This window comes from Myodes glareolus, chromosome 9, assembly GCF_982192425.1.
Source record: "Myodes glareolus chromosome 9, mMyoGla1.1, whole genome shotgun sequence".
Taxonomy (NCBI): domain Eukaryota; kingdom Metazoa; phylum Chordata; class Mammalia; order Rodentia; family Cricetidae; genus Myodes; species Myodes glareolus.
In genome coordinates, this window is record NC_142034.1 from 18,186,971 (window position 1) to 18,211,637 (window position 24,667).

The 24,667-nt window shown below is 36.3% G+C and overlaps 1 protein-coding gene across 6 annotated transcripts in view; it reads left to right on the forward strand.

Moving 5' to 3' along the window:
- Window positions 1-24,667, forward strand: part of Kansl1 (KAT8 regulatory NSL complex subunit 1) — a 131,087-nt gene that overhangs the window by 78,803 nt on the left and 27,617 nt on the right. For 4 of the 6 annotated variants that reach the window (XM_087909884.1, XM_048445916.3, XM_048445911.3 and 1 more), the window contains 2 exons: window positions 16,870-17,011; window positions 23,365-23,463. In XM_087909884.1, coding sequence (XP_087766010.1) covers window positions 16,870-17,011; window positions 23,365-23,463 — 241 coding nt within the window. The remainder of the gene's footprint in view (window positions 1-16,869; window positions 17,012-23,364; window positions 23,464-24,667) is intronic. The other 2 variants (XM_085695894.2, XM_048445917.3) reach the window with 1 other exon arrangement.

The window sequence follows — 24,667 nt, forward strand, 5'->3', positions numbered from 1 at the left end:
CAGCAGTCAGTCTCCTTGAATGCCTATGGACCATCCTGTCTTACCTTCCCTTGTTTTTCAAAGCAGGGTTTCTTTCTGATTTCTGGAACTCACTGATTTGTCAAGGAAGGATAGCTAGTGAGTTTCGCTTCTTACTACTAGCTGCTTACCACCATGCCCAGCTTTTCATGAGTGCTTGGGGATCTGAAACTAGATCCTCGAGTTTGATCAGGGAGTATTTGCCAGCTGTGCTATATTCTTAACTTCTGTTGGTTTTATAATTGGTAAAGTAGCACTACTGTAAATAATTCTGAAGTTTTAAGTATATAATGTGTTTTATATCTTGTTAGTTACACTTTAGTATATATAAGGAATTATGCCTGGTTTGCAATCTACTCTTTATATGGTCACAACCTCTGTGGCACTTTGATTCATGTAGCAAATTTATTTATTATCTATGTAGTTTAAAGTGCTGGTCTTCCAGTGATTATTAATTTTAAAAAAAAACATAACATTGTCTGTTCCTCAAAGTTCAGAATTTGAGGATGAAAAAGTAAAGAACCGTCATCTAATTGTGGAATTACAGTGTCATCAAGGATATGAGACATGTTTTTAATGGCTGGCCTGTCTCCTGAGTACTGGGATTATAGGCACTGTACTGCCATGCCCAGTCTGACATGAGCATGACATGGGACATAGGGTGAAAATAGCTAAATAATTCAGTAATAGGCAACAGTAACAGGTAACAGTAATAGGTGAAAATAGAGCAGGAAGAAATGTTCGAATGTCCATTCTAATGTCCAGTCTGTCAAGAGAACTGTCAGAAAATTAGCAAGAAGGTACAGAATCCAGTACTTATTTTTTTTTAACATTTTCATTTCTTCTGTGTGCATGTGCACAGATGCATATAGGTGCATGACACATCTCACCTGTTGTTTTGAAACAAGGTCTTATTTTTGTAGCCCTGTCTGACTTAGTACTTGGTATGTAGCCCAGACTGATCTTAAACTCATGAAAGTCCTAATTAGGCCATCCAATACAACAGTACCCATCTGTTTGTATTGCAAATGGGCACTACCATGGTCTTCTCTCTCAGGTCTGGCATCTTTAAATAAGTATTCTATTTTAAAATGAAGCAAAGCAATGCAAAAAATCGCCCAGCCAATTGTCATATGACCTAGTTGTATAGACATTTATAGGTTCACAAGTATAGAAAGAGATGATTGGACTTTCAGAAACTCATTAGGAAGTGTCAATAATTATCAATATATAGTCTGTTTCATTTATTTTCTTTAGCCCTCATTGCAGTATTGTTTTTAAATACATATTTCATGCATTTTATTTTATTCTTCCTGTATATATGCTAGCCTGTATTCTTAAGGGATGGTGGTTCGTTTGGTTGAAATTACAAACTACTCTTCCTACTAAAATTATTTCATTACATGATGTAGTAAATGGCCAGCATTCAGTTATTGTTCTTTGTTATATGTATTTATATATGCATTTGTGTATATGTGAAAGTGAATTTATTCAGATCAGGAACTAGAAAATGTCCTAAATACACTATCTTTTTCTGTTATGTCTTTTAAACCTTATTTAATCAGTAATAATCCCCTACTACTTCTCATCCATTTATTAAAATAGGTCATTTACCCTATACTGCTCCCCACATTCTGAACTTGTTTGTCTGTCTCTGTTGTGTTACCATGCTCTGTTTGATTGAATGTTTGTCTGAGCAACACTTGTATGTCTGATGCCCCTGGAGATCAGAAGAGGGCAGTGGATCCCCTGGAACTGGATGGAGCCAGATGGTTTTCAACTGCCATCTGGAAGCTGGGGATTGAACCCAGGTCCTCTGCCAGAACAAGTGCTCTTAATCACTAAGCCATCACTCCAAACCCCATACACGTTTTTTGTTTGTTCATTTTTTAATTTCTTTTGCTAAAAGTATTTTGTTGTTTATATATAAACCCACGAAATTAGGGTTTATTATTCTGGAAATTACTAAAATTAGTAAAAAAATTTTGTGATTCCATCTTTGGTCTTGCTAGTATTTCCAAGCAGAATTCAATGTATTTGAGAAGTACACGCGTGTGCTGTTGCTATTGTTGTTGAACATCATCTCCACCAATGTAATACATTAAAACAATAACTTATTTCCCCTCATCTAGAGATAAGGACTGGAGAGATGACTCAGCAATTGGGAACTCTTGCTGCTTTTGGAGAGGACTATAATTTGATCTCCAGCACTCCCATCATGCAAAACTGCCTGTAAATGCAGCTACAGTGGATCAGACACTTTCTGACCTCGACTGTCACACACAATCATGTGTATGTGCGCTCATGCCTGCACACAAACTTAAAATCTAGAGATTGTGCTCACACTTAATGCATGTACTTTTCCTTATACTAGAGACATTAACTACTAAGTCAGTATAACAACACTTTGGTTTTTTTGCTTGTTTGTTTGGTTGGTTTTTTTGTTTTTTTTTGTTTGTTTTCGAGACATGGTTTCTCTGTAGCTTTGGACCTGTCCTGGAACTAGCTCTTGTAGACCAGCCAGGCTGGCCTCAGATTCACAGAGATCACCTGCCTCTGCCTCCCAAGTGCTGGGATTAAAGGTATGCGCCGCCACTGCCCAGTGTAACAACACTTTGAAGTAGGGTAGTACCCTCATTTTAATAAGGAAGGAATAGACTTACTGTAGGGAGAAGGAAACATGTTCTGAATTGTATATAATCATGCCTTCTAAACTAATTCTAGTTAGTTATTTTGCTTCAACTCTGTTATTTCAAGTACTGTTTCTTTCATGCTTTTATTTTTTCATGGGAAATATTTGTAGTCTGTGCCATATACTGATATGAGCGAGCACCCAGGAGGCAGAGGCAAGGAAATTGAGGCCATCTTTGGCATTATAACAAAATCTCTTCTCAGATACCAAAAATATAGAAGAAAGACGCATATGTCACTTTTTAGAGTTTGAGTATGAAATGTCACATACTTGCTGCCCTGGCTTGGTTGGGGCTTATCATCCCAGTTAGGAAGCTCTGGCAGGAGATTGCAAATTCAAGGGCTGCCAAGGTAACTTATAAAGATCCTTTCTCAAAACAAAAAATGGGGACTTTGAGACTTGTTTAAGATGTGAGGTCCTAGACTCACTACTTAGTATTGAGAAAGAAGAGAAAAGATAATTCTCCCACAGGCACATGTGTAGAAGGGTCCTCAACTGGTGGTGGTGAAATTTTAAGAGGAAGAGCCACATAGAGGCCATGTCCTTGGGGAAGTAACCTTGTCCCGGCCCTCTTCTCTATCCTGGCTCTTTCCTTGCCTCCATTAAGTGAGCAGCTCTTCTCTATCACTGTGTTGTACTGGGACATACTGCTTTGTTACATGCCCAGAAACAATGAAGCTACTTACCATGGATTCAGACCTGAAAGAGCAAGACAAAGGGCATCTTCATTTAGACTTTATGCATAGTTGTGGCTATCATCCAAACTTCCCTGGTAGGCTGCCCTCTGTGTTGTGTGAAACTATGTGGTTTAAATTATTTTAGAAAATTATGGTGCTTTAACCAAAATAGGAAACATCTTATTTAAAAGTACTTATGTAAAAAGTGCTTTAATTCTTTGATTTCAAATAGATTGTTATAGGGTCTCTAAAATTGTTTTTTTTTTTCAATAGCTGCAAGCCCAAGTTTTCAAATATTATTTCTATTAGGATGCCTCAATTTTTTTTTTCCTGTGAGAGTGCTATGTTTCAGTGATTTGTTGATAAGACTCTTCTCGCTTTAGGTATTAACTTGCTCACACACACGCACGCGACACATTTTCCTTGTTCCTTCCCTCTCTTTAGAAATAAGGAATTCTGAATATTTGTCACTGTAGTGTAGTTGTTGTAATTCCAACACTTGGGAGGCGGAGACAAGTGGATCTCTGAGAGTTGGGGGTCAGCCTGGTCTACAAAGTGAGTTCCAGGTCAGCAAGGGCTGTTATAACAGAGAAACCCTGTTTTGGGGGTGGAGGGTAGGGGGAGAATAGGAAGAAGAAAAGGCCTAGTCAGTAGAAATATTGAGGCTGGTGATAGACATTTGTTAATAGTATAATAATAAACCTTTAGCATGCTTTGCAGCAATTTTGGAACCCTTATTGTCTATGTCAGCAGTTCTCAAATTGAGGATTGCAACTCCTTTAGGGGTCATATATCAGATATCCTGCATATCAGGTATTTGCATTACAATTCATAATAGTAGCAAAATTACAGTTATGAAGTAGCAACGAAATGATTTTATGATTTGGGGTGTTCATCACAGCATGAACTATGATACAAAGGTCATAGCGTTAGGAAGGTTGAGAACTGCTGGTTTATGTGACATGTAGAATGAGTTATTCAGCCTTGGAAATGGGTATATAAATTCTGAGAACATGTAGAATTCTTAAAGTGGGCAAGAAATTTAGTCTAGAAAAACTTCTGTATTTAGTTTAGAGCAATGATTCTCCACTTAATATTAGGAATTGGACTTGTTTGCTTAATCTGTCCTCTTTGTCTAGCCTTGCTCTCATCCTCTATTAATTAAATTGTTGATATTGTTAAGGAATCCCATAGTTGATCCTTATCTGGCTAAATTGAGTCATTAATTTAAACATGTCACTGGTTGGTTCATCATTTAAGAAACTAATAGAAATTATTCGACCTTGCCTCAGAGCTCCTGAATGAGAAACTTGGGTTGGAGACCTTGTATAGGGTTTCTTATTCATATTACGTCAATGAATAAGACATAAAAATGAGTCAATTTTTCAGAAGAAAAATGGTTTTCAAACTGTAGATTATGTTCAGATCTGAAGGAATCAGCTGCTGTTTTATGGTAGTCATTAAGAACTTTGCAGGTAAAATGACTGGGATATTGTCTTTGTACTAACTTCTAGTTGTGAGTGCTGGCTCATTTACACCTGTAATCAAAGTACTTGGGAAACTGAGGCAGAGTTGCTTCAAGATTGAGTACAACTTGGGCTACACAGTTTAAGCACCTTCATCTTAATCCCACCCCTAACGCTTCTAAAACTTGCAGTCATTTGAGAAAAAAATTAACATTTGTGGAGGCCAAAAGAACACTCAGGTACAAACAAATAACAGGACCTATATAAATAGGAATCTTAACTTGAAGATCTTTTCTGTAGGCGTTTTAAAATGTGAGGGTAGGCCTGGAGAAGATGGTTCTGTAGTTAAGAGCACTGGCCGCTTTTACAGACCATCTGTGTTCAATTTCTAGCACCCACGTGATAGTTCACAACTGTCTGTAACTTCAGTTCCAAAGGATTTGACATCCTCTTCTGGCTTCTTTGGACACCAAGCATACATGTGATGTATATGCATTCCTGTAGGCAAGAAAAAGTTAACCTTCTATCTCAGATTATCCTTGGTTAGATTTTTGATGTGGGAGCATTTTTGGTCATGTAACAAAACTTTGTTAAAATTTTTTTTTTGATAAGTGTTATGTTCTTTAGAAGAAATTGCTGTTTATAGCAGCATTTCTATGAAACAGCAGATGGCCATCTTTTTTAACTTTTAATTCATCAAGCAAAAATGTTGCTTTCTTGCATGTGTGCACAGAGGTCAGAACGAACAGACTACTTGACATTGCTTTACAAAGCTTAAACATGTATCATATGTCTCTGTGTGGTCTAATTTTGCTTAGGTATTCTGTGTCTTATTTGAATATATAGTCCCCACCACTCTATTCCCCCATGCAGTTTCCAGTTGATACTTTGGATAATAAATAACATAGAGGAGTCTTTGTAGATTCTCAAATATAAATCTGGTGTCATAATTCTAACATTTCATGCTATTATCTGTCCTCTACTACTCAAAAAATCTTAGTAATCTAACAAAATATGATTCTTACATTCTTACATCCTAAAATCACTGCTCCTAAATGATAGTTGTTTAAATATTTGCTAATAGAAGTGAGGGTTGAGAGAATTGAAAGTGTGTTAACGTCTTGGCTGAATAATCTACCAGCATACACACATCTCATTTTAACATCAGAGTTAATATGGTAAAACACAATTGTTGAAAGGTGTGTCAGCATTGTAAAAACACCAATGGAATGGGTTTGTTATTACTACAAACACCTCTAGTAAGCTATAACTTAGTAGAAAAGAAAATGAGGATAAGCTAAGAGAAAATTTCAAAAGGATGTTCTTTTCTCTGTCTTGGATTTTTTTTTTTTTAATTTAAGGGTTATTTTATACCAGGAAATTTTTCTTTCCTCTTGACTCATGTCTTGTTCCTCAGCCTATAAATTGGAAGAAAGTGGTTAATGTTAATTGAAGCTAGGTTTAATCATCTAGGATGGAATTTTTAAATTAGAAAGACCAAGGCTTAAGAAAGTCAGAATTGATGCTGGGCTGTGGTGACGCACTCCTTTAATTCCAGTATTCAAGAGTCAGAGGCAGGTGGATCTCTGCAAGTTTCAAGGCCAGCTTGGTCTACAGAGTGAGTTCCAGGACAGTCTTGGCTACTCTGTCTTGAAAACAACAGCAAAAGGTCAGACATGTAAGTAAACGAAAAACATCAGTTTCGGAGCTAAGGAGATAGTTCACTAGTTAAGAGCACTGGCTGCTATTCCTAAGCACCTGGGTTCAATTCCAAGCACCCACATGGTTGCTCACAACTGTCTGCAACTCCAGTTCTAGAGAATCTGGTACCTTCACACAGGCATGCATTCAGGCAAATTACCAAGAAACATAAAATAAAAACAAATAAATCTTTAATAACAGAACCCTGATTCTTGGATTTGTCTGTTAGAAATTTCTTGTATCTTATTCTTTCACCTTTTTCTCTTTTTTACCTTTTATGATTAAAAAATCGGAACCAAGGTTATAGTTATTACATGTTCTTATCTAATATACACACTGCATTGATAGTAGGATTTCATCATTTTGTAAATAACATAACTATGAGGCAGATATTGCTTTTATTTCCAAAGGTCAATTTACAGTTCTAGGATCATAAAAAGTAAAAAATGGAAGCATTGCTTGAACGTTATTTTAATTCTACTTTGTATTTCACACTGCTTCTAAATATACTTGTTTTTGCTTCCCCTGGAGTTTGTAACTTTGAAATTTCCTCCTCTTACCTTTTAGTCACTCTTTTACTGGGATACTGGCAACTGTGTTCTTTGCATGTTCTGGAACAGCCTCAGTTTTGCTTACTCTTTTCTTTTGGTTTCATGAATTCTAAACAAGATTTCAGGCTTTCTTTCTTGTACTCTTGGAAGCCTTGGAAATAAGTTAGCTTGCCAGTTGAGCATAGCTGTTATCTGTAAGTTGTTATAAAGTCACTTTATTTAGGATTTCTTTTAAGACTCTGAAGTGTTTGTTTATTATAGACATAGTGTTCTGCCTATATATATGTGTGCATGCCAGAAGAGAGAGATATTTGTGAGCTGTGATGTACAGACCTTTGGAAGAAACAACCAGTGTTCTTAACCTGAGCAGTCTTTTCAGTCCTTACTTTGGATTTCTTAATCGGGTCTTTCTTTGGTGGATTATAAAGAAAAAACTAGAGGCAGGATTGTAAATGGGTTTAAAAAACAAACAAACTCAGACATATCACCCTGAAGTCCTGGCATATTTATGTTGCTTTAATGTAATTTTTTGTTATATTTAGTTTAGTTTTTATTATTTAATGTATATGAGTATTTTTCCTGTTTGTGTCTCTGTACACCACATGCGGGTCTGGTTCCTGAGGAGATAGTGAACTTACCATGTGGGTGTTGGGAATTGAACCTGTGTCCTTTGCAACAAGTGCCCTTAACCTCTGAGCCAACTTTCCAGCCCAGTTCTTTATTATACTTCCTAAATTTTCCATCTTGAATAAAACTAGGTGACTTGATTAGAGGCAGTACCAGAGCCAGGTGTTTTGTGATGTAGTTCAGAATCTAGGTTTTGTTGTTACTTTTAGCTAGGTCAGTAACTTTTGCTGTAGTTTATCTTGAATAAAAATACGTTACTTTGTATTGTTCTGCAAGCTTGGGCAGTACTGGCAGGCAATGATGGGGTGTATAAAAGTGCATAGTTTTGATGATAGTAATAATCCTATATAGATTTATGGTCTACTAATAAATTGAGTGAGTGAAAGGGATAATATAGCAAATTCTCACTTCACTGTTAGCAGAAATCAGATCATTTAGCACTTTCTGTCTTAAAAATGGTCTTGCTGCTATGTGTACTGGTACTCAATTTTAACCCTACTAGTACAAGGTGAATCTTTGTGACTTAGAGGCCAACCTAATCTGTATAGCATGTTTCAGGACAGCTAAGGCTACACACTGTCTCAGGGATATATATATACACACACATATATGTATGTATGTGTGTATATGTGTGTGTGTGTGTATGTATGTATGTATTTATGTTGGAGGATCTCTTGCCGTTTATTAGGCAGCCAAAGCTATCTTCAAATTCATGATCCTCCTAATTCAGTGCTTTTGCGTTTGGTTTTGTCAAGACAGGGTTTCTCTGTAGTTTTAGGGCCTGTCTAAGAACTAGCTCTTATAGATCAGTCTGGCCTCAAACTCAGAGACCACCACCTGCTTCTGCCTCCCGAGTGCTGGGATTAAAGGCATGCGCCACCAATACCTGGCAGCGCTTTTTTATTTGGGTAATTTTCAACTGTGGTACAGTAGAAAAAATGTCATTGATGATTTTCAGAATCTACTGTATAATTTTTGCAAAAACAGAAGAACCCTGGTCCTCACATTGAAAGATTAATCTACTTAGTGGTTCTTCTAACAAAATGTTTCCACTGACTATACCATTCAAGATGATTTTAAGTACCAAAGGAACCTCAGAATAAGAACTACAAACAAAAACTAATACTTTTTTTTATTCGGACACATTAACCTAACATTAAGTGAATCTTATATTTGCAAAGAGAAAGTAGGTATTTTCCGCATATAGTTTTAGACTGATTATTGAGCTTGTTTTTTATGGCCTTTTCCCTCAAATATTATATGTTGTTTTTGTAGAATATCCTCAGAGGTATATAGTAATACTCTCCTAAATTTGTGAGGACTATTAAAACAGAAGTTCGGGTAACTACAAAGAAACCTATTAATATTATTTATAAACCAGAACTAGTTTTAGTTGGCTATATTGAAATGTGTTATCTTTCAGTATGTTTTTAAACATATTTAAAGCGTTTTGCTTTAAGTTACAGGAAAGTAACTCACATGGCAACATACAAGAAAAAAAATTTTGTTGTTAAAATACCTAAACTCAGAGATAGCAAAGAACGTTCATCTCTTGTAGTAGGGTGATGTAGGATTCCCCTCTATATGTTGTGAATACCATTGGTTAGTAAAGAAGCTGGCTTAGTCTGATAGGGTAGAACAGAGCTAGGCGAGGCAAACTGAACTGAATGTTGGGAGAAAGTAGGCGACGTTAGGGAGAAGCCATGTAGCCCTGCTGCCGGAGACAGACACTGAAACTTGACCCAATAAGCCACAGCCTCGTGGCAGTACAGAAATTAATAGAGATGGGTAAAATTAATATGTAAGAGCTAGCCAAAATGAAGCTAGACTTAATAGGCCAAGCAGTGATTTAATTAATACAGTTTCTGTGTAGTTATTTCAGGAGTCTGGGCAGCCAGGAACAAACAAGAGGCTTCCACTCTGTTAATTAAATCACTGCTTGGCCCATTAGTTCTAGTCTCTTATTGATTAACTCTTACATCTTAATTTAACCCATCTCCATTAATCTGTGCATCACCACAAGGTCGTGGCCTACCAGCAAAGTTTCAGTGTGTCTGTTTCCGGCAGAGACTCCATGGCTTCTCACTAAGTCTCCCTCCTTTCTCCCAGCATTCAGTTTAGCTTTCCCCGCCTACGTCTGTTCTGCTCTGCACAAGCTCAAGATAGTTCTTTATTAACCAATGGTATTCACAGCATACAGAGGGGAATTCCACATCACCTCCCCGTTTCTGTTTAAATAAGAAGGAAGGTTTTAACTTAAAAAATTACATACAACAAAATAGGTATCAAGCAAGAATTACAGTTATAATATTTATATCTACTTTATCTTTTATCATATCTAAGGAAAACTATAACTATTCTTCAACTCCATCAAAGACTCCAGAAGGATATAATATTACCTAAGTAAACAGGAAGTGCATTGTAAGCAACTTCCAAAACTCTAGAATTGACAGAGACATCTCTCTGCCTGGACAGTCACCCAAAATTCTTCTGTGATGTTGGAGCACCCATCTTCAGCCTACAGGCCCATAGTATCCAGCAGACTTTTCCATGAAGCAGGAAATTTCAAAGACAGTTCCTTCCTATATTGGCAGTTTGTCAGTAACTTTATTCTGTGTCCTGCAGAATGTCTGGCAGACTCTTTCAGGAAGCAGGAACCCCAAAGAATTGTCTCATCTTCAGGCAAATTTAGCAGTCATTTCTCTGTGGGTCCTGCAAGTCCCATCAAGCAGTTCAGGCAAGAGCAGTTTCTTGTCCAAATGGCTAACCAACGCCATAAAGAGCCTCTGCAATGGCTATCTTCCTCTTGAAGTAATTGGTGCTGCCAGGAGCAGATGTGTCTCATGTCATGAAAAGTCCTAACTTCTTAAAATATTTTAAATACCGTATTCTAAAGGTCTCTGAAAGATTTGAAAAATTCCTATCTCTATATATCTAGAAAATCTAACATGATTAGAAGCTTGATTATTATTACAGATAATTCTCTATTAATCTATATTTCTTAATTATACATTGCATTTTTTAAAATAATGATATTTATTTATTTATTATGTATACTGTGTTATGTCTGCATGTATCCCTGCAGGCCAGAAGGGGACACCAGATCTCATTACAGATGGTTGTGAGCCACCATGTGGTTGCTGGGAATTGAACTCAGGGCCTCCGGAAGAACAGCCAGTGCTCTTAACCGCTGAGCCATCTCTCCAGCCATATACATTGCATTTTTAAATGAGCTGCACAAACACAATACCTTATCAAGATCAAAAATGTACATAAAACAAAATTGATCTTAAGTTTACATCAATAAACCAAGATCCATACAAATAAATCTCTATAGCATATCTCCTTTTAAATGTAAGCAAGCATTTATAAACAATATTAGAGAATGTGGGTGTGCTTCTCTCCAAACTGCTTTCTGCTGTTTGTTGGGCAAAGTAATTTGGGCAGGGGGTGTCTTGAACCATCAAGCCATATTTATTAGTCTGGAAGGATTCCACAGGGTCTTATCCTCTTTGGAAACAAAAGAAGAACCTCTTTGCCAAAGCAACATATCCTTAGATTTTGAAAATTATCCTTAAATTTTCAAAATCCTTCGAATTTTGAAGGCACGATAATACCTTTAAAGTATATACATTGATTAATTAGCTCCTTCACAGTCAAAAAATTCAAACACAATAATATACATAATCCAGACTCTGTATTTTGCATTTTTACATGGCTTACTTTTTTTTCCTCTATTACTTTTAATATTTATTATCGTTACTTCTTTAATCTATGACTATCTGTACTCTGTCTCATAAAAGACTTTTTTTTCTAAATCATTTTCTTCCATTTATGACTCTCTATACTCTCTATCGTCTCTCTCACAAGCCTACATACATTTTTTAAACACAGTGTGGCCCCTTTAGAGGTTTTTAATGTCTGAATCTGTCCTATTGTGTATCTGTAATCCTTTTCTGACCAGAACCGCTTTTTTTTTGTTAAGTGGGTGTGGCTTGGATCAACAGGGCCCTGCCTACTTGCTCCTGTACTAGCTGTTCTAAAGTTTGTCTTCTGTTAAAGGCCACTGTTTAACCCATGTTGGTTTTTCAGTTAACCATTTTAAAGGTAGGGCTGTTGGTACCTCTAAAGGTTTGAAAGTCGCTTTGTGTTCTTATACAGCCTGGATGACTGGTGACTTTTGTGTATAGTATCTTATATTATCCTTTCCAGAAATAAGAGTTTCTGGGATTTCAGAAATGTTAATCTATGTATTCCATTGCTGCAGCAGGTCACAACCCATAAATTAATTCACTGGATTTTACCCACATATGGTCTCAGCATTCCTCTCTGTCCTTCTATCCTTATGCATTCAACCAATCTCGTGCTTTGTTTCAGTTGAGATAGGCTTCTAATTCCTAGGAATTGAACATCTCTCTCTTCAAAGAGGCCAGTTTGGATGCCAAGATTCTGGAGTAATGTTACTCACGTCCACACCTGTGTCTACTAAACCCACAATTACAATGTCATTTACTTGCACTCCTAGCTCACCATCTTGAAGAATCAACTAGCCCTTGGAATTCTCTATATTTGTTGTTAAAAAGAAATCTGGTAAATGGAGAATGGTGACAGATATAAGATATAAGAGCTGTCAGCAAGGTAACTCAACCTGTCGGCCCTCTCCGAAGAATTCCTCTGCTTTCTCTCTTACCAAAAGGATAGTCGTAGTTATTGGGATCACTTATAGGGATATAACTTAAGTTATTGATTTAAAAGATTGTTTCTTCACTATACCTTTACAAGAAAAGACAAAAATTTTCCTTCAGAGTGCCTACTTATACTAATTCTCAGCCTACTAGGAGATGACCAGTGGACCATCCTTCCACAGGGAATGCTCACATTGGGCGCTAGATGAAGATGGACACTAAAAAGAAATCCCACAATGGCTCAGAATTGAGTATAATAAAATGTTATTTATTTAGAGGTATGTAACAGGACGAGCAGGCCTGCTTTTGTTCCCAGCTGCCCTGCTAGCTTACACCCAAAATAATCACACAGAAATGTATGAATCACTGCCTGACCCATTATCTCTAGCCTCTTATTGGCTAGTTTTTATACATCTTAATTTAACCCATTTTTGTTAATCTGTGTATTGCTACGTAACTGTGGCTTTCTGGCAAGATTCTAACCAGCTTCTGTCCCAGGCAGGATATCCATGGCATTGTCCATCTGCCCTTCTTCCCAGCATTCAGTTCTCTCTACTCTGTCTACCTAAGTGCTTCCCTATCAAAAGGCCAAGACAGTTTCTTTATTCAGCCAATGAAAGCAACGCATGGATAGAAGAACCTCCTACACCATTTTTCCTTTTTCTGTTTAAACAAAAAGGAAGGCTTTAACTTTAACATAGTAAAATTACATATAACAAAACAGTTAAATCAAGCAAGAATTACAGTTACAATATTTATATTTATTTTATCTTTTATAATAACTAAGGAAAACAATATTTATAAATTCTATAACTCCATCGAAGACTCCAGAAGGAGATAATATTACTAAAGTAAACAGGAAGTACATTATAAGCAACTTTCAAAACCCTAGACATGACAGAGACTTCTCATTTCCTGGGCAGTCATCCAAAGTTTTCTTGTACCATTGGGGCATCCATCTTTAGCCTATAGACTCATAGTGTCCAGCAGACATTTTTTTTTATACAATATTCTGTTTACATGTATGCCTGCAGACCAGAAGAGGGCACCAGACCTCATTACAGATGGTTGTGAGCTACCATGTGGTTGCTGGGAATTGAACTCAGGACCTTTGGAAGAGCAGGCAATGCTCTTAACCGCTGAGCCATCTCTCCAGCCCCCTCCAGCAGACATTTTTATGAAGCAGAAAATTTAAAGACAGTTTAGTCACTTTTTTTGTGTGTGTCCTGCAAAATGTCTGCAGACTCTTATGAAGCAGGAACCCCGAAGGATCATCTCACCTTTTGGCAAGTTTAGCAGTCATCTCTTTGCGAGTTTAGCAGTCATCTCTTTGCAGGTACTGCATGTCCAGTGAAGCAGTCCAGGCAAGAGCAGTTTCTTGCCCAAATGGCTGGCAAATTCCCTAAGGAGCCTCTTTGATGTCCATCTTCCTCTTGAAGTAGATTGGTGCTGCCAGGAGCAGACATGTCTCAGTGTCATGAAAAGTCCTAAGTTATTAAAACATTTTAAATGCCATATTCTGTAGTCTTTGAAAGATATGAAGAATGTCTATCCATCTGAACTATATCTATACATATCTAGGAAATCTAACATGACTATAAACTTGACTATTATAGGTGATTATCTATTAACAACCTATATTTATTAATTATACATTACATTTTTCAATGAACTACACAATCGCAATACCTTAGTCAAGATCAGAAATACATATACATATAACAAAATTGACCTTAAATTTATATCAATAAATCAAGGTTTATACTAATGCAAATTATTCATATCTACATCCTCCTACACCAGGGGTAGACTCACAGATCATAGTCCTCTGCATGAACGGGGAACAGGAACCAAATCCAGCAGCTGGAAGACAAAGGGAACGGCGTGCTTTACATTGGCATTTATAGTATAAGAGGCCACACCCAAGTGGGCGGGTAACTTAAAGGCTACTGGCTACAGCAATCTCTCTTGGATAGTTTAAAGTGATTGGTGTTCTGGAATAGTTTCCTGAGAAGACTTAAAGGCGTATGAGCTCAGATCTTTATCCACCAACTGTCCAACTGTGACTGTGAACCTGATTCTGTTACGTCAGCTCCAGGTGTGTTTTTATGCGTTTTTATTGATCTGTAAGAATAATAGTCTCTGTGTGTCTGTGTGCACGTGTGTGTGCACGTGTGCACGCACGGCATGTATGTGTATGTGGTGTTTCCCCCATGTTTTCTCATTTTTTATTGTTGAAATTAGGCATTGGTTTATACTATAATTGCTAACTAGTATTACGTTAAATTTTTTAAGCGTATTTCTTTAATGCTAGTGTGTATCTGCAATAACATTTACACTTAATTTTTGCTTTTATGTGAATTTTCCAATTAGCATTGTCTTGAGATTTAGTCATGTCAATATAGAGCTCTGATTAATTTTATTTTTATTACTATAAAAATTTTAAGGAATAAACTATAATTTATTTGCCTTCATTAGCAGAATTTTATTACATAATGCACCTATTTCCTCATGCACGCCTCAGAAGCATATATATTACATATGAATATTTGAGACTTAGAACAGGGAAGAATTTTCAAATAGGACAAACACAATCAAAGTTTTAACATATAACAAAAATGTAGTGAACAGAGTTAAAGGACAAGCACTTGTTAGTAGAGATTGTCTGAGTCAAGCATACGAAATATTCAGTATGTGTGTATGTGTGTGTGTATGTTCATAGGAGCAGAATTTCTTTGTGATTGGGCTTGTACTTTTTTTTTTTTTAACCTAGCCAAATTACTCTTGAAAACTGGTTGTACCAGTATATCTTAAACTGCTGCAATGGTCTATTCTTTAGTCCTTTTCAAAATATTCTTGTATTCAAGAGATGAAATCTTACTTTTCAGCTTAGGCTGCCCTCAGTCTTGTGGTAACCCTCCTATCTTTAACTTTGTTCACTAAGTTTTTGTTGTGTGTTCAAACTTTGATTGTGTTTCTGTGTCTTATTTGAACATTTTTATTTGTTCTAAGTCTCAAATACTTATTTTTATTTTAAGATTGACTATAGGAGAAAAGCAACTTTACAAGCCAGAATCATGACAGCAAGTCATAACAAAACGTGATTTTAATTTTGTTCACGTAAAGAGCTGACAATTCATGTATTCACCTATCAATTTTGATAGTCTGTATTGTGTTCTTTTGGTCTTCTGTTCATCTTACACTGTCATAATTATTACCACTTTATAATAAGTCTGTAATAACTGATCATTCAAGTTTCAATCATACTTTACTTTTCTGAATTTCTGCTCTCTGCTTCCAATTAAAACTATTATTTAGGGTCTAGTAAGGGGGCACCATGGTTTTGAGAGCACTGGATACTCTTTAGAAGACCTGGGTTTGATTCCCAGCACTCAAATGGTGGTTCACAGGGAACCCAACTCCTCTGCTGGCCTTCATGAATATCAGGCATGCACACTATGAGTAGACATATATGCAGATAAAAACATCTGTACGCATAAAATAAAAAATTTTAAATTAAATGCCCACCCCCTTCCTCAATATAGCACACAACTGTAACTTTGCAAAAAGGATATGGAAGCTGGATGATGCGGAATTCAAGGTCATCTTTAGGTGTATAGCAAGTTTAAGACCAACTTGAGATACATGAGACCCTGCCTCTAAACAGCAGCAGCAGTAATATCAAAAACCCAAGCAAATCACTTTTTAAACTTAATTGAGATTTAAAAAAAAAATTCTTCCCTGTATATGAGAATCATAGTACTGGAGAGTATATTTTATAATTTATGTAAATTATTTATGGCTTTCTGATTTTAATCTGTAAAATTTCTATAATATTGGCTTATATTCAGGTTATGATACTTGCTAAGAAAATGAAGCTTTCCTCTCTGTTATGAAGTTTTATATGTTCATCTTTATTCAGAAACTTTGAATTTCTGTAGTTATAATAATTTTTAATGGCTTCTTAGATTAGAAAAAGTTATTATTAAACTAGATGTTGTAGCGTACACATTTAATCTCAGCACTAGGGAGGCAGAGGCAGGTGAATGTTAGTTCGAGGGCAGATAGAGCTAAATAGGGAGGTAGATAGATAGATAGATAGATAGAAAGAAAGAAAGAAAGAAAGAAAGAAAGAAAGAAAGAAAGAAAGAAAGAATAAAAAGTTTTATTAAGATACTGTTTTAACAAAGAAAATGTCTTTTATCTCCTGAGAATCTAAAGCAATTTCAGGAAAAACTTCGTCCCACAGTATCAATGTATAATAAGCACCTCTACTTAGTTTTGCCTCTACTTAAATTAGCTTTGGAAGGAAAGTGGATTGTCTGTTTTGGTTTTTTGTCTGTCTTTACATCATAGTTAGCTTGTATGAGAATCTACCCACTCTGTTCCTCTCCCCATTTGGTATAGATACTAATGCTGCTCTTGGATTTCACTCAGTTTATTTTCTTGTAGGAAACGCAGATCTGAATGGAGATGGGCTGCAGACCGAGCAGCTATTGTCAGTCGCTGGAACTGGCTTCAGGCCCATGTTTCTGACTTGGAATATCGAATTCGTCAGCAAACGGATATTTATAAACAGATACGTGCTAATAAGGTAAGGAATACATTTCTGGTGTTTTCTGATGAGTTTAAAATCTTCCATTATCTCTTTTCTCCCACCCCTTATCATTCTTTCAGTAATTCTTTCAGTAATTCTTTAACTATATCAAAATAAATAGTTTAACTCCTTGACCTAATAGTTTAATAGTCTAAGCCTGATGGTACTATAGTGTAGCTCAGAGAATAGAATGTAACGTTCACTTGACGTGTGGTTAGAAAAAATGAAATCTGGGCCAATATGATTAAAAAAAAAAGATACTGTAGAATACAATTACAGACTATCTGTTTCATTTTGAGAAAGGCATGAGGTCTACTGCTTTTTCATTTTGCTTATTTACTTAGACAAATTCTCTATTATTGCTAGGCTTCTCTTTTTGGCAAAAAAAAAATTTCAATAAAAGCTTATCAAAAACTTAGGTATAACAGTTAAGAATTTCTTTTCTACTCTGTTGCAGAGGACTGTTTACTTTTACAGTGCGTCAGTCCTGGAGCTTGCTAACCAGAGCTGGCAGACTCTCTTACCTCTAGGATTTTAAGACTGCCCTACTATACTTGACTTTCTTTTTTATTTTATTTATTTTTTTATGTGTGGGCCTTTGACAGTTGAACTCAGACAAATTCATCAAAAACATAGCTTAAAGTACTCTTGTTCCCTGAATAACGTCTCTTAAAAAAAATTAATGGGGGCAAAACTAAAATATAGTCCAATGTTAGTAAATATTTTAGTTTCATAAGTGTTTGTCACGGGATTTTTTTTAATGTGTGGCATAGATTGTGAAGTGGGGTAGAAGCTAAGAAACTGCCTATCCCAAGTAAATTACTGTGTCGCGGACACCTTTCCGGTGTCTACTTGGAGGCTTTTACAGCTAATAAGTTAAGTGTGAATTTATATATTTGAGAATGAGTTTCCTAAGGCTAGTATAATATAGTCATTTTGTTACTTCTCCTATTTTACATACATTCAAAACATGTATGTACATGTATGTTTTATAGTCTCCATTATAAAACTGATCCATTGTTAATTTGTATACCGCAAATATTTCAGCTCGACCTAGGGAATTAACAGCAATTATGGAATACATCTTGATTTAAAATACTGTTTAATTATTTATTTTTAAATTTTGTGTATGAGTGTTTTGCCTCCATGTATGTGGATCACAAGCATGCCTGGTTTCTGAAGAAGGCTTCAAATCCCCTGGAACTGGAATTATAGATGGCTTTATTGAGAGTACAACATGGGCCATTTGCAAGAGCAATAAGTGCTCTTTTCCAATGAACCATTTTGAGTTTTAAAATGTTTGTACGGGGCTAGTGAGATAATTTAGTGGATTAAGGTGCTTGCTGCCAAACCTGATGACCTGAGTTAGATCTCTAGCACATCCATGGTAGAAGGAGAGATCTGACTCATTTGAGTTGTCCTCTGCTGTCCTTATATAAGGCATATTTGTGTGCACACTTACACACACATACATGTACATACACACACACGTAAATAAATCAAGTAAAAAGAATAAGTTTTAATATTATCATATTTAAATGTATGGCTTAAGGCTAATGAGTGATTCTTTACTTTTAGGATACTTAGAAATCATGTAGAAAAATTAATGGAATCACAGGGGAAAAAAAATTAAAGAAAAATAGGTTTGGATTTGTCTTGATTACCCCTTCTACACCCCAAATCAAAGCTAATCCAGAACTAAATTTTGTGTGTGTGTGTGTGTGTATTTTTTAGTTACTTTTTTCTCCTAGGCCATAAAAATTTATTATACATTGTCATGACATGTGAGCTGTGAATATTTCTCTGTCATTTAAAAGGTGTTTTTCACTTTAACTATCACCTTTCTTTGTTGACTGTTATATGCTTGTTCAGATTCCATGTGCTGTTCTTGGATATACCTCCCAGGGAGGTAAGTCTGAGGACAGATGCTACCATCTGGGACATGGATGATACTGATAAAGACTAGTGACAGGGTAGAAACAGGTAAAGAACCTGAGACCTCATTATGTCGCTGCTACTCACATACTTCTAATACAATTTTTGTTTGAGCATTAAAAAAAATCTGTTTAAATGATGTTGTGAGGACTGCTGTGATAAAACATTTTTACCTTATTCAAAAATACTAATAATTTTATCTGCTTTTGTTGTCTGTAAACATGTTGTTCATGCTGTCCTTGAATTTTTGATCCTTAATTCTTCTATATACAAATTGCTGAAATTACATTTGTTCTTTAAGATTTGTTTTGTTATTTTATGTGTATGAGTATTTTGCTTGCGTATGTGTATGTGCACTCCATGTGTTCTGATGCCTGTGGAGGTCAGAAGAAGGTACACATCCTTTATAACTAGAGTTGTGGATTATTGTGAGCTACCATGTGGATGCTGGGAACCAAACTCTGCAAGAACAGCAAGTACTTTTAACTCCTGAACCATTTTACCGTGAGAAAGTATCACAAATTGAATGGCTTTGAACAATAGAAATAAGTTCTTTCAAAGTTCTGGAGGCTAAAAGTTGGAAAGTCATGGTATTCATTGAGCCATGTTCTGTCTGGGGTTATAGGAAAGACTCATTTCTTGCCTTTTCCTAAATGATCGCTGGTGCTAGTCTTTGGGTTTTTTTGTTTATTTATTTTTTGGTTTGTTGGTGCATCACTTATTATTACCTGTCTTCACAATCCTAATTCTTTGCTGTATTTGCATGTTCACATTTTCCTCATTAAAAAGACACGAGGCAAGGGGGCTCATAAGATGACTCAGGGAGAAAAGGCTCTTGCACTTGCCATCCATACCTGACAGACAGCCTGTGTCTTGCTCAAGAATCATGTAAAGCTTGAAGGGACAGCCAAGTCTACATATGGCATGCACAACATACATACCATGCACGTAACATGCACACACAAACTATAATAAATTAGGTAAATAATTATAAAGTATACAAAAAATATTGTATTTACTGTTCACACTAAAGAGCGTATCTTCACTTGATGTCATCTCCAAAGATACTACTTTGTAATAACTGGACAACCTCAGAGTCTCAGCATGAATTTTGAAGGGTTAATCTTCAACTGAACCTAGCAGATAACTCTTAAACCTTTTTCTAATTATACATTAACATGAATTTGATTTTTTATATAGCACTATAATGGGGACCTTTTTTTTTCAAGTGTGCCAGGCCCCCTATCATAAGTATTTTAATGTTCTCCATGTTCATTTTGATTAATTAGTTTGGTGATTCTGAGGGTTAAATTCCCTACCTTTGCATATCCTGCACAATGACTTAAGATTGTGCTCTATCTTCAGGGTCTCACTAAGTAACCCAGGTTGTCATTAACTCACTTTGTAGTCTAGACATGGGCTTGAACCATAAGACCCAATTTGCAGTTTAATTTTTATTTAATATTCCATAATTTTAAATATAAAGAAATGAAAGATCATTTAAATGAACACATAGAGCTGAGATTTGAGAACCCATCTCGAGAACTATTGTTCAGTTTAGCAATTGTTTTAATTGTTTACTTTTTTACACATAAAGGGGGAGGATATTTTTCTCCTATGATAGTAGAATGTGACAAACTGTAGAAAAACAAGTATGCTAAGTCCTGCTAAATTTGCTGTCGTGATTTGCCAAACTTGCATGAATTATATCTCCCCCTTTATGAGATGAGTTTTTGCTTGGTGATAGCTATTGAGTTGTAAATTTGTCTTTTGGTACAGTAGGAAACATGGAATTTTGTAAGTATTTGTCAAATTTTAGCATTAATTTTGTTGCAGATTAGAAAATTTAGTTACATTTTCTGCCATCCTTTCCTTCACGAGGTGCCATTTAGCTCACTGGCTTCAGCTTAGCTGTGTAACCAAGGATGACCTTGAATGGCTGATCCTCCTGCCTCTGCCTTCCACATACTCAAGTTAAAGGTGTCTACAATCATTTGACTTTTAGTTTTTGTTTTTATGGTGGTACTGTGTTGTGTGTTTAGGTTTTTAAGCAGTCTTTTACTGTGTAGCACACTCTAGCCTAGACCTCAACTTTGTAGCTCAGCTTATCCTCAGGTTTGGCTGAAGTTCTCTCTGCCTCTTTAGTTACTGGGAATTATAGAGGTGTATATGCCACTACTCCTGATTTACTTTGCTATATATTAATATTTCTTTCCTCCTTTTCTTTCTTTGCGACTGGGTTTCTCTGTTTAACAGTCATTAATCTTGGAATTAATGTCCATAAACTCTGTCCATAAACTCCAGAGATCTGTCTGTGCTGAGATTAAAGGCATTTATCCTTAACCACAACTTGACTGATTTTACCTTTCTTTTGTTTTTCTTTCTAAAGATATTTTTATGATTATTTAACTTTATTTTATGTACATTGATGTGAAGGTGTCAGATCCTCTGGAACTGGATTTACAGACAGTTGTGAGCTGCCATGTGGGTGTTAGGAATTGATCCCAGGTCCTCTGGAAGAGCAATCAGTGCTCTTAACTGCTGAGCCATCTCTCCAGCCCCAATTTTACCTTTCTTAAAAGTGTTGTATTCCAGGAGCTAGAGAGACACTCAGCAGTTAAGCACAGATTACTCTTCCCAGAATTTTCCTAACACCTACATAACTGCAGTCTCAGGGGATCAGATACCTTCTTTTGAGATGATAAGCATTACCATTGTACACAGTGTAGATGGAATATTTTTCAGAACTAATGCACAAGAACACTGCCTTTTGCAAAAAGTTTTTTAACTTTTAAGTGATAAGGTTTAGGGGGTCTGTTTTATGCTTAAAAAATAGTAAGAAAATATTTTTAAGATTTATGTTTTTTGAGACAATCCTTTTATGGGCCAGAAGAATGAATGACCTTGAATTTGTGGCCTTCCTCTTGCCTCATCTTCCTCAATGCTGTGTTGTTTTGTATGAGCCATTATACTCAGATGGAAGTTTCTCTTAAATTTCATTTTATGTGTATGAGTATTTTACCTGTATTTCTGTGCACTACTAGTGTTCCTAGTTCTCACAGAGGCCAGAAGAAGGCACTGCATCACCTGGAACTGTAGTTACAGACAATTGTAAGCTATCATATGTGTACTGGAAATTGAACATGGGTCCTTTGGAGGAGCAGCCAGTGTCAAGAAGGAGAAGTAATGGGGATGTGGAGAGGCAGAGACATAAGATTCCCTGGAGAAGCTGGTGAGCTAGATTGGCCCGAATTGACAGGCTCCAGGTTCAGTGAGCGACTCTGCTTCTTTAAAATGTAGGGGGATTGAGAGAGACAACTTGACATTAACTTCATTAGATGCATTCATGCACACTTTCTACACATACACATGCCAGATAAAGCAAAGCTACTAATGTTTGGTTTCAAGGCTAAGTCTTATTATGTAGTTCAGTTTGGCCTCAAACTCAAGATCTTCTTGGCTCACTGGAATCACAGGCATGTTCCACTAGCTAACTGAAAAACTTAAATTTGTTTGCTAGCATAACTTCTTTCATATGATGATTATAAAGTCTGGATTTGAAATAGTTAAGCACAGACTCAATTTAAGGCATTATTTAGCTTCCAGGGAATCAGTACATTTGGGACATGTTTTAAGAAGTTTGTGGTTCAGTTGCACAGACTATTCCATTTGTCCTTTTTTGTTTGTTTTTTGTGCTCAGATAAAGTTCTTTAAGTTCATGAGTTCATCATTTACAGAAGTAGCCCAGTGTAGTAATTATACACATTTATGATCAAATTAACTGAAAACCTTCCATTGCTCATAAACCTAATAAAATCTAGTTGATAATTTATCAGGTACAATAAAATACTCTAAGATTCTAGATCTGGTAAGTCAGAATAAAAGCAGCGACATGTAAGATAAGAATGAGGGTAAAGAAAAGGAGGGTGTGAGGGCCTGAATCTTTCTTTTAAATTTACATTTATTTGTAGGTGTGCACTCACACACACACGCCATAGTGAGAACTTATAGGCCAAAGGACAGCTTACAGAATCAGCTCTCTTCTCCATGTATATTATCAAACATAGCAGCAAGCTCCCCTACTTACTGAATCATCTCTCTGGCTTAGATCTGAATACCAACATCTTGCTGAAGTTGTCACTGTTCCTCAACTTTTTGTTGAAGCCTTTTTTGACAAGGTTAGAATCCAAGGCCTTGCACAGATGGGTTAAAGTGCTCTACCACTGAGCTGTACCTGAAACCCTGAAAGAAATCTCAGAAGAGTAAAGCTACTGATTTTCCATTCTGTTTTTGAGCCATGGGTTAAGAGAAAAGCCCTCTGGTTAACAAATTCCCTGCCCCTACCAATTTCAGATTAATTCCTAAACTTGCAGTTTATACCACTCACACTGTTTTTTCTACTCTTTGTCCTACAGGGGTTGATAGTCCTTGGGGAGGCACCTTTCCCAGACCATACAACAGACTTATTTTCACTTAGTTCTGAGGTGAAGACAGATCATGGGACTGATAAATTGGTAAGTATAAAAGATAGAAAAGGGGGAAAGAAATAAGGCAGCTCTTAACAGGTCAAGCAATTGTAACCAGCTCAAACACAAAGTTACAAAGTAGAGGTTGAAATCAGGGCACCATACAGGCAACATGTGCATACATTTTTGATAGGGTAACTCTTCTGGATCAGTATAGTGCCAAGAAGCTGCTGAGAGGGAGCAGTGGAAGGCCACACATTCAGAATACAGACAGCACAGTTGAACTTGGGGGAGGGGGCTGGGAGTTCAAGATAGAGTCTCTCTTACATAGTCCTGACTGTCCTAGAACTCATTATATAGATCAGGTTTACCTTGAACACACAGACCCTGCCTCGTCTTCCTCGAGTGCTGAGGTTAAAGGCTTGTCACGACACGTGGCTCTTTTTTTAAGGATACCAATGTGGATGTGTAAGGATGGGAAGAGTGGATCTGGGAGGAGATGGACAGGTGTGTGTGTGTAAATATGATCAAACACATTGTACAAAATTCTCAAAGAAGGGCTGGAGAAATGGCTCAGTGGTTAAGAGCATTGCCTGCTCTTCCAAAGGTCCTGAGTTCAATTCCCAGCAACCACATGGTGGCTCACAACCATCTATAATGAGGTCTGGTGCCCTCTTCTAGCCTTCAGGCTTACACACAGACAGAATATTGTATACATAATAATAAAAAAAAAAAGACTACTGAACAAAATTCTCAACGAACAAATAAAAAGAACAAAGGCAAAAATGCTGGGTTAGAGACTACCACAGAAATACCAAAAACACTTTTGTGAATGATTCTTATTTTGTAATAAGAATAAAACTATCATCTTAATAATCTACATTAGATCCTAGTTCATTCCTTTATCCTTTCTCCTTATAAAGGTACTGACTTTTATGAATATTAACATTACTTGGTAGAAATTTCAGTGTCTTTGAAACTATAGACTTTGTTAATGTTTTCTTTTGGCTATGCTTCCCAAGAGATGAACAAGACTTTCTGGGTGGTGGTGGTGGTTGTTGCTTAAGTTCAACTAAGGGGTTTGCTTTCTTCTGCAACCCAAAATACTTTACCATCATTTATTTTCTATTATTATTATTGTGAACTCAGGATTTGGTGAAATAGGTCTTTTCCCCAAAGAAGAGCTTAGAGATGTTTGAATCTTTGGTTGGTCTTTACCTGGTTCTGCTACTTTGGTTCTGCTTGCTTGTCT